Raw genomic sequence first — 16,859 nt, 5'->3', positions numbered from 1 at the left:
GGCGCTGAAAGGACCTCACAAAGACCAAGGTTTTACTAATTTAAAACTACAAATGACTTGTAAATTAGCTGCCATCATTCACAGAGACTCTGTCAACGCTAGCACTGCCAGTGGATATGGTGACGAACAGCAGAGTGGACACACGCCAACACGCACGGGCGCACACAGAGTACAGACAGAAGGTAATTTATTCCTTCAGGTAGGCTACACACCAGACTCGTGGCCTAAGGAAGGGACATGGGATAACAGGAGATTCCTTCTGGGATAGAGAGAAAGAGGAGAAAGACACACAACAACCAGGAAGAAAAGACTCTCTCTTTCCACCAGGTTGATACGCCAGGATCCTTATATCCCATACATCAACAACGCCTACAGTGAATTCGGATAGTATTCAGACCCCTTGACTTTTTACACATTTACATTACAGCCAAATTCTAAAATTCATTAAAAAAAATTTTTTTCTCTTCATCAATCTATACACAATATCCCATAATGATAAAGCAAAACTGTTTTGGGGAAATTGTTGCTAATTTATTAAAAATAACAAACTGAAATATCACATTTATACCACATTGCTGCACAGCTATTTTGAGGTCTCTCCAGAGATGTTCGATCAGGTTCAAGTCCAGGGTCTGGCTGGGCCTCTCAAGGACATTCAGAGACTTGTCACAAAGCCACTTATGCGTTGTCTTGGCTGTGCGCTTAGGTTCGGTGTCCTATTGGAAAGTAAACCACTCTGGAGAAAGTTTTCATCAAGGAACTCTCAGTACTTTGCTCCGTTCATCTTTGCCTCAACCCTGACTAGTCTCCCAGTCCCTGCCGCTGAAAAACATCCCCACTGCATGATGCTGCCACCACCATGCATCACCGTAGGGATGGTATTTGCCAGGTGATGAGTGGTGCCAGGTTTCCTCCAGACGTGACGTTTGGTATTTGAGGCCAGGGTGTTCAATCTTGATTTTGTCAGACCAAATAATCTTGTTTCTCATAGTCAGAGTCTGTAGGTGCCTTTTGGCAAACTCCAAGTGGGCTGTCATGTGGCTTTTACTGAGGAGTGGCTTCCGTCTGGTCACTCTACCATAAAGGTGGAGTGCTGCAGCGATGGTTGTACTTCTGGAAGGTTCTCCCATCTCCACAGAGGAACTCTGGAGCTCTGTCATGAGTGACCATCAGGATCTTGGTCACCTTCCTGACCATGGCCCTTACCCCAGAATGCCCAGTTTGGCCGGGCTGCCAGCTCTAGGAAGAGTCTTGGTGGTTCCAAACTTGTTCCATTTAAGAATGATGGAGGCCACTGTGTTCTTGGGGACCTTAAATGCTGCAGAAACGTTTTGGTACCATTCCCCAGATCTGTGCCTCGACACAATCCTGTCTCGAAGTTCTACGACAATTCCTTCAACCTCATGGCTTGGTTTGTGCTCTGACATGCACTGTCAACTGTGGGACCTTATATAGACAGGTGTGTGCCTTTCCAAATCATGTCCAATCAATTGAATTTACCACAGGTGGACTCCAATCAAGTTGTAGAAACATCTCAAGGATGATCAATGGAAACAGGACGCACCTGAGTTCAATTTCGAGTCTCATAGCAAAGTGATCTGAATGCTTACAGTTGAAGTCGGAAGTTTACATACACTTAGGTTGGAGTCATCAAAACTTGTTTTTCAACCACTCCACACATTTATTGTTAACAAAGTATAGTTTTGGCAAGTTGGTTAGGACATCTACTTTGTGCATGACACAAGTCATTTTTCCAACAATTGCTTACAGATAGATTATTTCACTTATAATTCACTGTATCACAATTCCAGTGGGTCAGAAGTTTACATACACTAAGTTGACTGTGCCTTTAAACAGCTTGGAAACTTCCAGAAAATGATGTCATGGCTTTAGAAGCTTCTGATAGGCTAATTGACATCATTTGAGTCAATTGGAGGTGTACCTGTGGATGTATTTCAAGGCCTACCTTCAAACTCAGTGCCACTTTGCTTGACATCATGGGAAAATCAAAAGAAATCAGCCAAGACCTCAGAAAAAAAATTGTAGACCTCCACAAGTCTGGTTCATCCTTGGGAGCAATTTCCAAACGTCTGAAGGTACCACATTCATCTGTACAAACAATAGTATGCAAGTATAAACACCATGGGACCACGCAGCTGTCATACGGTTCAGAAAGGAGACGCGGTCTGTCTCCTAGAGATGAACGTACTCAGGTGCGAAAAGTGCAAATCAATCCCAGAAAAACAGCAAAAGACCTTGTGAAGATGCTGGAGGAAACAGGTACAAAAGTATCTATATCCACAGTAAAATGAGTCCAATATCGACATAACCTGAAAGGACGCTCAGCAAGGAAGAAGCCACAGCTCCAAAACCGCCATAAAAAAGCCAGACTGCGGTTTGGAACTGCACATGGGGACAAAGATGGTACTTTTTGGAGAAATGTCCTCTGGTCTAATGAAACAAAAATATAACTGTTTGGCCATAATGACCATCGTTATGTTTGGAGGAAAAAGGGGGAAGCTTGCAAGCCGAAGAACACCATCCCAACCGTGAAGCACGGGGTGGCAGCATCATGTTGTGGGGGTGCTTTGCTGCAGGAGGGACTGGTGCACTTCACAAAATAGATGGCATCACGAGGGAGGAAAATTATGTGGATATATTGACGCAACATCTCAAGACATCAGTCAGGAAGTTAAAGCTTGGTCGCAAATGGGTCTTCCAAATGGACAATGACCACAAGCATACTTCCAAAATTGTGGCAAAATAGCTTAAGGACAACAAAGTCAAGCTATTGGAGTGGCCATAACAAAGCCCTGACCTCAATCCGGTAGAATATTTGTCGGCAGAACTGAAAAAGTGTGTGCGAGCAAGGAGGCCTACAAACCTGACTCAGTTACACCAGCTCTGTCAGGAGGAATGGGCCAAAATTAACCCAACTTATTGTGGAGAAAGCTTGTGGAAGGCTACCTGAAACGTTTGACCCAAGTTAAACAATTTAAAGGCAATGGTACCAAATACTAATTGAGTGTATGTAAACTTCTGACCCACTGGGAACGTGATGAAAGAAATAAAAGCTGAAATAAATCATTCTCTCTTCTATTATTCTGACATTTAACATTCTTAAAATAAAGTGGTGATCCTAACTGACTTAAGACAGGGAAGTGTGAAAAACTGAGTTTAAATGTATTTGGCTAAGGTGTATGTAAACTTCCAACTTCAACTGTATGTAAAATAAGGATATATATATCTACACACAATACCTCATAATGACAAAGCGAAAACAGGTTTAATTTACATTTTTGCAAATGTATGTAAAAAAAAAATATATATATATATACACATACATACATACATACACACACACAGTGGGGAGAACAAGTATTTGATACACTGCCGATTTTGCAGGTTTTCCTACTTACAAAGCATGTAGAGGTCTGTAATTTTTATCATAGGTACACTTCAACTGTGAGAGACGGAATCTAAAACAAAAATCCAGAAAATCACATTGTATGATTTTTAAGTAAATAATTAGCATTTTATTGCATGACAGAAAATACTTGTTATCCCCAAATATATATATATATATATATATATATATATATATTTTTTTACATACATTTGCAAAAATGTAAATTAACCTGTTTTCGCATTGTCATTATGGGGTATTGTATGTAGATTGTTGAGGAAAATGTTTGATTTAATCAATTTTAGAATAAGGCTGTCGCGTAACAAAATGTGGAAAAAGTAATGGGGTCTGAATACTTCCCAAAGGCCCTGTACATCCCATACATTCAAGGATCCCTACAGTACATCCCATACATTCGAGGATCCCTACAGTACATCCCATACATTCGAGGATCCCTACAGTACATCCCATACATTCGAGGATCCCTACAGTACATCCCATACATTCGAGGATCGCTACAGTACATCCCATACATTCGAGGATCCCTACAGTACATCCCATACATTCGAGGATCCCTACAGTACATCCCGTACATTCAAGGATCCCTACAGTACATCCCGTACATTCAAGGATCCCTACAGTACATCCTGTACATTCAAGGATCCCTACAGTACATCCCGTACATTCAAGGATCCCTAGAGTACCCTACAGTACATCCCATACATTCAAGGATCCCTAGAGTACCCTACAGTACATCCCATACATTCAAGGATCCCTACAGTACATCCCATACATTCAAGGATCCCTACAGTACATCCCATACATTCAAGGATCCCTACAGTACATCCCATACATTCAAGGATCCCTACAGTATATCCCGTACATTCAAGGATCCCTACAGTATATCCCGTACATTCAAGGATCCCTACAGTATATCTCGTACATTCAAGGATCCCTACAGTACATCCCATACATTCAAGGATCCCTACAGTACATCCCATACATTCAAGGATCCCTACAGTATATCCCGTACATTCAAGGATCCCTACAGTACATCCCGTACATTCAAGGATCCATACAGTACATCCCATACATTCAAGGATCCCTACAGTACCCTACAGTACATCCCATACATTCAAGGATCCCTACAGTACATCCCATACATTCAAGGATCCCTACAGTACATCCCATACATTCGAGGATCCCTACAGTACATCCCATACATTCAAGGATCCCTACAGTACATCCCATACATTCAACGATCCCTACAGTATATCCCGTACATTCAAGGATCCCTACAGTACATCCAATACATTCGAGGATCCCTACAGTACATCCCATACATTCAACGATCCCTACAGTACATCCCGTACATTCAAGGATCCCTACAGTACATCCCATACATTCAAGGATCCCTACAGTATATCCCATACATTCAAGGATCCCTACAGTACATCCCATACATTCAAGGATCCCTACAGTACATCCCGTACATTCAAGGATCCCTACAGTACATCCCATACATTCAAGGATCCCTACAGTACATCCCATACATTCAAGGATCCCTACAGTACATCCCGTACATTCAAGGATCCCTATATCTCATACAGTCATGGATCCCTTTATCCTTAATATTCAAGACCCTTCCATGTTTGGTGAAGGATCCACCAAAGCAATCCTCCTGTGTTCCCCCGCCTCCGTTTTACACGATCGTCTGTTAAGAAACGCTCTGTAGTTTGTGTATAAGTTTCCTCCTCAGCGATGCTTACCTCCTCATCAATTATTACAGAGACATAGAGAAAACATCTCTGCTTCCTACCATTACAGCACTCCAGTCCACTCCTAGAGAGACAAACCTCCAACACAACAATCCATGCTACCCGAGAAAGTTCTAGAACACCCGACCACAACAGAAGACCTGCACTAATTACACGAATCAACTCGTTTCGAGTTTGACACAATTGACATGCCCATACAGCTAGGTACATTACTGCATGCCCATACAGCTAGGTACATTATATATTCCTGTATGAGGCTTTACATGAGATCTACAAGAAGTATCGGGACTCAGCCCTTACACCCCTAAAATAGACTGAACATATCCGTAACAATTTCTCAGGACTTTAATCCTTGCTTTGCTATACTGACCCAACTCCTGATCTGAACCTTAAACGGGTCTTGAACTCAGATCCTAGAGGACGACAGAGAAGGTATGTCTTAATGACCAGGAGGCCGTGGCGTGAGAACGTACTGTATGTTCGGGTATTTGTGGGTAAAAAGGCTCATGAAAGAAAGATGAAGTGGTTGTTGTGAGTACTACAGAAGATTCTTCCTCCCATGCGTCCTTCTCCATCCATCCATCTCCATCCATCCATTTATTCAATCTTTCAAAAGTCTCCATCCATCCATCTCCCAAAAGTCTCCATCCATCTCTTCTTCCCTCAGTAAAAGACAGGATGAATTGATATAAAAGTGATGGCACCTCACAGTACAGCAGCAGCAGATGTAATGGGCCATTAGCCCTCCACTAAGTGCTCTGGACAACACCTTGGGAAGAAGCTCTAGGCCCAGTCCAATCTGATTACAGTTTATAACTCGGAAAACAATAGAGCAGTGAGTGCTGCTGGCGCCAGCTGCCTACACCACAGACAGCAGTCCCTGGACATCAGGGTACAGACAGACAGCAGGCCCTGTTGATTTACTGCAACACAGGACTGGATGGGAACACAAGCCCCACTTGGTCATGATGTCACTGAAAGTTCAGCTCACTAGTGAGCCTCTTCTTGAACAAGCATCTTTACACCAACAATTTGCTCAACAGATCTTCATGAGGGTTTGCCAACACATTAAAAGACAAATCAAACTTGTGGTTAATCTCGCTCTTGTCCATTCATCTGTTACGGTTCCATCAGTATGTAATGGATGATAATTATCAGAGGTGAAACTTGAGCCTCCAGTACAGTAGTGACCATGAGCCCTCCTGCCTCACCAGACACAGAGAATAACCAACCAATCTCTCCTCTACTCCCAACTCCTGATGGTTGACAAGACAAGACAGGAAGACAGGACTGAGACAGCACTATGTGAGGATGCTAGCCAGGTTAGTTAACCTTGGTCAAGGAATAAATGACTGATTGACTTGATGCGTTAAAGGAGCATGGTGAAGCAGGACATCTAATGCTCCAGAGAGGTATTAGGAGGTGGCTAGGTGCCAAGGGGACTAGGGATTGGTCTCTCGGTAAACACGTCAGGTTCTAAAGTACACTCCCAGGAGACTGACGGACATCTCTGCACCTCTCCACAAGGCTGAGGAAACAGGCATCTTAGTTTACACTTTCAATGCTGAGCTTTTTGGGAACCTTCTGCATCCTCTGCCTACATGCTTAGAGACATCTTAGAGCAACAGTAGCTGCCATAGTAACCTTGAGGAATATAAATAGAAACATTGTTTGCCACACAAGTATCAGAGGCTACAGTCTACACAGGCAAATATCAAGCCCAAACAATTGAACAATCCAGAATTGTTCCTTGCCTTGTCCACAAACACTGAGTATTACCAGGCAATAAAAGCAGGAAATCGGGAGTGTGAGCACATTTACAGTATACCTGTTGGTACTACAGGCGTGTGATCTGGAATTACCTGAGTGGCTCCGGCTGTGATGCAGTCACTAAAGGCATTTCTCTTGGAGAAGAAGGTGATGAGCTGCTGCCAGTGAGAGGAGGAAGAGGAGGAGGAGGAGGAAGGTGAGCCCGTATGATGCCCCGAGGGCAATTCCTCTGAGGTGCCTCTCTTGGGCCCCTGCTTCTGTTTCTGGGGCCCCCCATGCCCTTGGCCCCCACCTCCACCGCTCCGCCCACCTCGTGGGAACTGAGTGTTGTTGCCGAAGATGAAATTCATCTCAGGAGCAAGGGACCAGAGGAGGGAAGAGAAATAACTATCCCCTCTTCTCTTCCTTTAGGGCCAGGAACAAGAGAACAGTTGGCCTACAGAGCGATTGAACTGGCAGCCACAGAGGAGAGGAATATAAGGTGAAGGAGTTGGAGGGGTGTACATGCATGGGTAAGGTTACTCACTGCATCCTATTGAGCAGTAAGAGGGACCAAAAGTCCAAAAGGAAGTCCATTAGATCGTGAAAGACAGACAGCCCCGTCTGCATCCTCCGTTCTCTAACCAGGGGGACACACCAGACGCAACATGGTCAACAGCTGGGAAGGCAGTTAGGACGGAGAGAGACAGAGACAGATGGCACTGCCAGAAACTCCCCAGCAGTAGTCTCCCTGGATCACTGGGACTCTTCTCTCTCTTGTTCTCTTCTCTTTCAAGAACGACAGAACGGGAAGGTGGGGGGGTCGAAAGGCAGGAAATGGGCTTGATTACCTGACAAGTCTTGGAGACATCAGAGAAGAGAGCTCTATTTCTTTCTTTCTGTCTCTCCTTTGCTTCCAGGTTGTAAGTGGACCTCCAGTGAAGTGCAGACAAATGACCAGGGCTCAATCACAGTACATTCTTAAGAGGAGAAGAACAGCTCAGAGACTCCCCCCCTCCAAACCTCCACACATTAAATATAGATGGAGAGAAGATCCATCCTGAGCTCTGATCTGGTGTGGTCTTCCTCCTCCTCCTCCTCCTCTCCACCCTTCTCCCCCTCACTCAGTCCCAGAAGAGTTGAACTCTATTGAAAGTCATCAGAAACCTCTGTCGCCACAGGAAATCTTTCACAGAGAGGTGTTACTGATTGTCCAGGCGTAGACACCCATGTGTCACCAGATATGATTATGGACGCTGTTGACGCTCCTGCCAGCCGACATAACACGGAAACTCAGCGCCTCTCTCTAAAGGTGCTCGCAGGTCCAGAAGGAGCAGATAGACAGAGGAGAAAGGAATAAGAAAATGCCCAAAAGCGTTTGAGAACAAGATGAGTGTGAGACGCCACAGATACACTTCCCAGATGAGTGTGTAAAATCCAGGAAGGAAGTATTAGCCGTTAGCCAGTTCAGTCCGGTAAACGTCGGCTTCTGGTGCTGGGTGATGGTGACTGTGTGTGTGTGTGTGTGTGTGTGTGTGTGTGTGTGTGTGTGTGTGTGTGTGTGTGTGTGTGTGTGTGTGTGTGTGTGTGTAAATGTGTGTAAATGTGTGTTCTCCTCCTCGGGTGTTTTCAGACACTGCAGCTCGCTGGTCTCCCACACATACTGCCGCCACCGATCCACAGTGGAATAACAACAGCCTGTGCCCATCAGAGGGGAAAAAAGGAATAGGATCCTGGTCTGTGTGAACGCCTGTTGATTCTCTGTCTCCTCCTCCTCATCTTCCTCTCACACTCAAATAGTAGAAGCATCCTCCTCCTCCTCCATCCAGAGCCAGAGCCAGCCTATAGCTGAGCCAGAGTCACAGGTGTCAACGAGGTAAGAGCCATTGTCACAGCTCGTGCTCCTACTCTGTGGGGACCGGCACCATGGCAACAGCTTTCACATCAAATAGAGCTGCAATCCCACCAACCAAGCTCCTCCCTCCCTGCCTGCTCCTACAACTCCAAAGATATTCTCCAGAGACAGAGAGAAATAATAGGACTCCTCATCCACATATCATCGCTGTGGTGTCTGTATCCACATATCACCGCTGTGGTGTGTGGATCCACATATCACCGCTGTGGTGTGTGGATCCAATATCACCGCTGTGGTGTGTGGATCCACATATCACCGCTGTGGTGTGTGGATCCACATATCACCGGTGTGGTGTCTGTATCCACATATCACCGCTGTGGTGTCTGTATCCACACATCACCGCTGTGGTGTCTGTATCCACACATCACCGCTGTGGTGTGTGGATCCACACATCACCGCTGTGGTGTGTGGATCCACACATCACCGCTGTGGTGTGTGGATCCACACATCACCGCTGTGGTGTCTGGATCCACACATCACCGCTGTGGTGTCTGTATCCACATATCACCGCTGTGGTGTCTGTATCCACATATCACCGCTGTGGTGTCTGTATCCACATATCACCGCTGTGGTGTCTGTATCCACATATCACCGCTGTGGTGTCTGTATCCACATATCACCGCTGTGGTGTCTGTATCCACATATCACCGCTGTGGTGTCTGTATCCACATATCACCGCTGTGGTGTCTGTATCCACATATCACCGCTGTGGTGTCTGTATCCACATATCACCGCTGTGGTGTGTGGATCCACATATCATCGCTGTGGTGTCTGTATCCACATATCACCGCTGTGGTGTCTGTATCCACATATCATCGCTGTGGTGTCTGTATCCACATATCACCGCTGTGGTGTGTGGATCCACATATCATCACTGTGGTGTCTGTATCCAAATATCACCGCTGTGGTGTCTGGATCCACATATCACCGCTGTGATGTCTGGATCCACATATCACCGCTGTGATGTCTGGATCCACATATCACCGCTGTGATGTCTGGATCCACATATCACCGCTGTGGCGTGTGGATCCACATATCACCGCTGTGGCGTGTGGATCCACATATCACCGCTGTGGCGTGTGGATCCACATATCACCGCTGTGGTGTCTGTATCCAGATATCACCGCTGTGGTGTGTGGATCCACATATCACCGCTGTGGTGTGTGGATCCACATATCATCGCTGTGGCGTCTGGATCCACATATCATCGCTGTGGCGTCTGGATCCACATATCATCGCTGTGGCGTCTGGATCCACATATCATCGCTGTGGTGTCTGTGTCCACACATCATCGCTGTGGTGTCTGTATCCACACATCATCGCTGTGGTGTCTGTATCCACACATCATCGCTGTGGTGTCTGTATCCACATATCATCGCTGTGGTGTCTGTATCCACAGGCACCTACAGTCAGGTCCTGATCAGATCAGCCTCACTGTAGCTGGGAGACAGAAATAGCATCTACCTCTAGTTAGCACTACAGCCGGAGAAAAGGAAGGGATATTTATTTTCAGGGAGTAAAATGATATTTTACTACTGTACATAGTGCTGTGGTTAGCTAGGGAAATGGCAGGGATATTTATTTTCAGGGAGTAAAATGATATTTTACTACTGTACATAGTGCTGTGGTTAGCTAGGGAAATGGCAGGGATATTTATTTTCAGGGAGTAAAATGAAATTTTACTACTGTACATAGTGCTGTGGTTAGCTAGGGAAATGGCAGGGATATTTATTTTCAGGGAGTAAAATGATATTTTACTACTGTACATAGTGCTGTGGTTAGCTAGGGAAATGGCAGGGATATTTATTTTCAGGGAGTAAAATGATATTTTACTACTGTACATAGTGCTGTGGTTAGCTAGGGAAATGGCAGGGATATTTATTTTCAGGGAGTAAAATGAAATTTTACTACTGTACATAGTGCTGTGGTTAGCTAGGGAAATGGCAGGGATATTTATTTTCAGGGAGTAAAATGAAATTTTACTACTGTACATAGTGCTGTGGTTAGCTAGGGAAATGGCAGGGATATTTATTTTCAGGGAGTAAAATGATATTTTACTACTGTACATAGTGCTGTGGTTAGCTAGGGAAATGGCAGGGATATTTATTTTCAGGGAGTAAAATGATATTTTACTACTGTACATAGTGCTGTGGTTAGCTAGGGAAATGGCAGGGATATTTATTTTCAGGGAGTAAAATGAAATTTTACTACTGTACATAGTGCTGTGGTTAGCTAGGGAAATGGCAGGGATATTTCTTTTCAGGGAGTAAAATGATATTTTACTACTGTACATAGTGCTGTGGTTAGCTAGGGAAATGGCAGGGATATTTTCAAGGAGTATAAATAATCATTTTTGGTATGGGCATAGATTATGTTAATCTTATGCACAATTGATTCTTCTGCCATGATATAGAAAAACAGAGTTGGTTGCACCACTGCTGCAAGGAGATGTGTACGTAATGTAACTAGCCGATGTTCTCCAACAATGTTATTAACCCATGAATAACCACAGCTACAGGAAGTTAAGTTCCATCCAGGTGTCTCACTATGTTACAGGAGGCTCTTCCTGAGACCTTTCACACTCTCACCCATTCACTCCACTCACTCTCACCCATTCACTCCACTCCACTCACTCTCACCCATTCACTCCACTCCACTCACTCTCACCCATTCACTCCACTCCACTCACTCTCACCCATTCACTCCACTCCACTCACTCTCACCCATTCACTCCACTCCACTCACTCTCACCCATTCACTCCACTCCACTCACTCTCACCCATTCACTCCACTCCACTCACTCTCACCCATTCACTCCACTCCACTCACTCTCACCCATACACTCCACTCACTCTCACCCATACACTCCACTCACTCTCACCCATACACTCCACTCACTCTCACCCATACACTCCACTCACTCTCACCCATACACTCCACTCACTCTCACCCATACACTCCACTCACTCTCACCCATACACTCCACTCACTCTCACCCATACACTCCACTCACTCTCACCCATTCACTCCACTCCACTCACTCTCACCCATTCACTCCACTCCACTCACTCTCACCCATACACTCCACTCACTCTCACCCATACACTCCACTCACTCTCACCCATACACTCCACTCACTCTCACCCATACACTCCACTCACTCTCACCCATTCTCACCCTCACCCACTCACTCACTCACCCATTCTCACTCCACTCACTCTCACTCCACTCACTCTCACTCCACTCCCTCTCACTCCACTCCACTCCCTCTCACTCCACTCACTCCACTCCCTCTCACCCATTCACTCCACTCCCTCTCACCCATTCACTCCACTCCCTCTCACCCATTCACTCCACTCCCTCTCACCCATTCACTCCACTCCCTCTCACCCATTCACTCCACTCCACTCACTCTCACCCATTCACTCCACTCCACTCACCCTCACCCATTCACTCCACTCCACTCACTCTCACCCATTCACTCTCACCCATTCACTCCACCCACTCACTCCACCCACTCACTCCACCCACTCACCCATTCACTCCACCCACTCACCCATTCACTCCACCCATTCACTCACCCATTCACTCCACTCACCCACTCACTCCACTCACCCACTCACTCCACCAGTCCACCCACTACTCACCCACCCACTCACACCACTCCACCCACCCACTCACACCACTCCACCACTCACGAACTCCACCCACTCACGATCTCCACTCACCCACTCCACCAGTCCACCCACTACTCACCCACCCACTCCACCCACCCACCCACTCCACCCACCCCCACCCCACTCACGAACTCCACCCACTCACGAACTCCACCCACTCACGAACTCCACCCACTCACGAACTCCACCCACTCACGAACTCCACCCACTCATTCCACCCCCCCACCCCACAGTAAATGAGATATCCAAACACCACCTGCCCATCTATTCCAAGAACGTAACACATGTGAATGACACACTCATACAAGCTGTTAGCCTTTCCTGTACCTGCTTGATCACTTCCAGTGTACTCAGGCAGACAGCGCGGCTGTCAAAACTCTGTCTCTGTCTGCATCCTCAATCCAATGTGACCTTATACATGTAGGATCAGCTCAATAATGCATTGCCAATTAAATAAGTACCCGGGACATGTATATTTGATGAGAGTGGTGCTGCGGACCCCTGAGTGTGTTCCACAGAGTTAAAAGTATTTCTCTCAGCTCAGCTCTACCCTGGAAGCACTGACAGTGGATTGGGAAAGTATTCAGACACCTTGACTTTTTCTACATTTTGTTACGTTACAGCCCTCAATCTACACACAATACCCCATAATGACAAAGTTTCACAGGTTTTTAGAAATGTCTGCAAATGTATTAAAAAAAAAAAAAATCTGATATCTTATTTACATAAGTATTCAGACTAATTTGCTATGAGACAATAAATTGAGCTCAGGTGCATCCTATTTCCATTGATCATCCTTGAGATGTTTCTACAACTTGATTGGAGTCCACCTGTGGTAAATTCAGTTGATTGGACATGATTTGGAAAGGCAGAAACCCGTCTATAGAAGGTCCCACAGTTGACAGCGCATCTGGGGAAGGGTACCCCAAACAATCTGCAGCATTGAAGGTCCCCAAGAACACAGTGGCCTCCATCATTCTTAAATGGAAGAAGTTTGGAACCACCAAGACTCTTCCTAGAGCTGGCCACAAGGCCAAACTGAGCAATCGGGGGAGAAGGACCTTGGTCAGGGGGGTGACCAGTAACCCGACAGTCACTCTTACAGAGCTCCAGAGTTCCTCTGTGGAGATGTGAGAACCTTCCAGAAGGACAACCATCTCTGCAGCACTCCACCAATCAGGCCTTTATGGTAGAGTGGGCAGACAGAAGCCACTCCTCAATAAAAGACACGACAGCCCGATTGGAGTTTGCCAAAAGGCACCTTAAGGACTCTCAGACCATGAGAAACAAGATTCTCTGGTCTGATGAAACCAAGATTGAACTCTTTGGCCTGAATGCCAAGCGTTACATCTGGAGGAAAACTGGCACCATCCCTACGGTAAAGCATGGTGGTGGCAGCATCATGCTGTGGGGATGTTTTTCAGCGGCAGGGACTGAGAGACTAGTCAGGATCGAGGGAAAAATGAACGAAGCAAAGTACAGAAAGATCCTTGATGAAAACCTTCTCCAGAGCGCTCAGAACCTCAGACTGGGGCGAAGGTTCACCTTCCAACAGGACAACGACCCTAAGCACACAGCCAATACAACACAGGAGTGGCTTCGGGACAAGTCTCTGAATGTCCTTGAGTGGCCCAGCCAGAGCCTGGACTTGATCAAACATCTCTGGAGAGACCTGAAAATAGCTGTGCAACGACGCTCCCCATCCAACCTGACAGAGCTTGAGAGGATCTGCAGAGAAGAATGGGGAGAAACTCCCCAAATACAGGTGTGCCAAGCTTGTAGCGTCATACCCAAGAAGACTTGAGGCTGTAATCGCTGCCAAAGGTGCTTCAACAAAGTACTGAGTGAAGGGTCTGAATACTTATGTAAATGTGATATTTCAGTTTATCAATTTGTAAAATATTATAAAAACCTGTTTTTGCTTCGTCATTATGGGGTATTGTGTGTAGATTTATGAGGGGGAAAAACAATTGAATACATTTTAGAATAAGGCTGTAACGTAACAAAATGAAAAAGTCAAGGGGAATACCTTCCAAATGCGCTGAATATGCAAAGTTCAACAAACTACAGTACCCTCCCTGCTCAAATTAACTAACTACAGTACCCTCCCTGCTCAAATGTACAAACTACAGTACCCTCCTGTCATGACGTTGGCCTCTCCCTTTTGCACACAATCCACCCTGTGTGTAAAGGTTTGTAAAAACTCTAAAATTCCAGGAAAGTCTCTGGCCACATGGCCCATAGAGAGACAAAGGAAATTCTTCCAACTCATAGAATTGAAGAATCCAGCTACGAACTGATCCGCTGGTACCATTTTGTGATACTCAGAAGAGACAATATAGCCATATTACCATAAAACTGTTTATATAATAGACTCAGTTTAAGACTTGCCTCATATGGGTGTATGGAATGTATTGATAAGGATAAAGCTTTTGTAAGACATTGAGATGCTATGTACTGATGTAATGTGATAGAATTGTATTTCTGTAACCAAATCCAACTCAGTCATAGGCACGCCCCAGGGACATATACAGGACCAGGCGTCATTTGACCAGCCTGTTCGATGGGCACTATAAAACACTCCCTGATTTACATTTCTCCAGACCAGGCCTACACTCCGTTGGCCAAATAGGTTCTACCATCTAATTCCTCTACTGAAAGTGAACCATACCACGTGGTTAACTTTTAGACTATTGATACTGACAGAATAAGAACAAGTCTTTGATATTAATTATTAGTCTGCAGCTAAGTAAATTATATAATCGAACGCGAAGACCAACGAAAACACCATTCTATGACGACATTAATGAATGTCGCTCTGACACTTCCATTCTAACCGGGAGAGAGAGAGAGAGAACGCGGACAAAACTCCCCAACAGAACTACTCTCCAACAAAGAACGACGACACACTGAGCGTAAATATATATTGATTGCAATTGTTCCCGAATGAGTGAGCCTTCAATTGTCAATTGTAATATTAATGAACTCTGTGTAAACTTCTCAGCTGACCATTTATGACCCATTGTTCAACAGGCCGACCAGCCTGTTTAGCCCACAAGGGCACATTCAAATACCAATCCTTTGTGACAATAATTACTGTTTGTATGTTTTTCTGTTAATTACTTAGTGTAGTAAATAAATGATTTTAAGACAATTGATGTATGGATGATTTTAGTAAAGACTGGGTTCGTGCAGATACAACAATTTACGATGTTTGGAATGAGACTGGACTAAAGGTAAAATACACCATTGAAACTAGAAGATAATCGGCCTATACTATAATAGAATATAATATTATAGTACAGGAAAGTTATATTAGGAAAATTATAGCTTTGTAATCTGAATATTCTCCTTGGTGCCCCGATCTCCTAGTTAATTACAATTAAACGATTAATCAGTTTAATCGCGTGATAATAATTACAGGGAGCTAATTGATAAACATATCTTCAGTTTAATGGTAACCCAAAGACACGACACTCCCTACTCAAATTAACAAACTACACTACCCTCCCTACTCAAATTAACAAACTACACTACTCTCCCTGCTCAAATTAACAAACTACAGTACCCTCCCTACTCAAATTAACAAACTACACTACCCTCCCTACTCAAATTAACAAACTACACTACCCTCCCTACTCAAATTAACAAACTACACTACCCTCCCTACTCAAATTAACAAACTACACTACCCTCCCTACTCAAATTAACAAACTACACTACACTCCCTACTCAAATTAACAAACTACACTACACTCCCTACTCAAATTAACAAACTACAGTACCCTCCCTACTCAAATTAACTACAGTACCCTCCCTACTCAAATTAACTACAGTACCCTCCCTACTCAAATTAACAAACTACAGTACCCTCCCTACTCAAATTAACAAACTACACTACCCTCCCTACTCAAATTAACAAACTACAGTACCCTCCCTACTCAAATTAACAAACTACACTACCCTCCCTACTCAAATTAACAAACTACACTACCCTCCCTACTCAAATTAACAAACTACACTACCCTCCCTACTCAAATTAACAAACTACACTACCCTCCCTACTCAAATTAACAAACTACACTACCCTCCCTACTCAAATTAACAAACTACACTACCCTCCCTACTCAAATTAACAAACTACACTACCCTCCCTACTCAAATTAACAAACTACACTACCCTCCCTACTCAAATTAACAAACTACAGTACCCTCCCTACTCAAATTAACAAACTACACTACCCTCCCTACTCAAATTAACAAACTACACTACACTCCCTACTCAAATTAACAAACTACACTACCCTCCCTACTCAAATTAACAAACTACACTA

The 16,859-nt window shown here is 44.7% G+C and overlaps 1 protein-coding gene across 11 annotated transcripts in view; it reads right to left on the bottom strand.

Annotated features, from left to right (window-relative positions):
* The window catches only part of dlg1a (discs large MAGUK scaffold protein 1a), a 389,839-nt gene that overhangs the window by 213,241 nt on the left and 159,739 nt on the right, over window positions 1–16,859 (bottom strand). The window contains exon 1 of one of the 11 annotated variants that reach the window (XM_045687917.1): window positions 7,047–8,431. The exons of the other annotated variants lie outside the window; for them this stretch is intronic. Coding sequence (XP_045543873.1) covers window positions 7,047–7,304 — 258 coding nt within the window. The 5' untranslated portion in view covers window positions 7,305–8,431. Of the gene's footprint in view, window positions 1–7,046; window positions 8,432–16,859 lie in introns of those variants that run through there. 11 annotated transcript variants of the gene reach the window in all.

Source organism: Salmo salar, chromosome ssa10, assembly GCF_905237065.1.
Source record: "Salmo salar chromosome ssa10, Ssal_v3.1, whole genome shotgun sequence".
Lineage (NCBI taxonomy): Eukaryota > Metazoa > Chordata > Actinopteri > Salmoniformes > Salmonidae > Salmo > Salmo salar.
The sequence above is the reverse complement of the archived record's forward strand: the minus strand, read 5'-3'. Positions and strand labels throughout refer to the sequence as shown.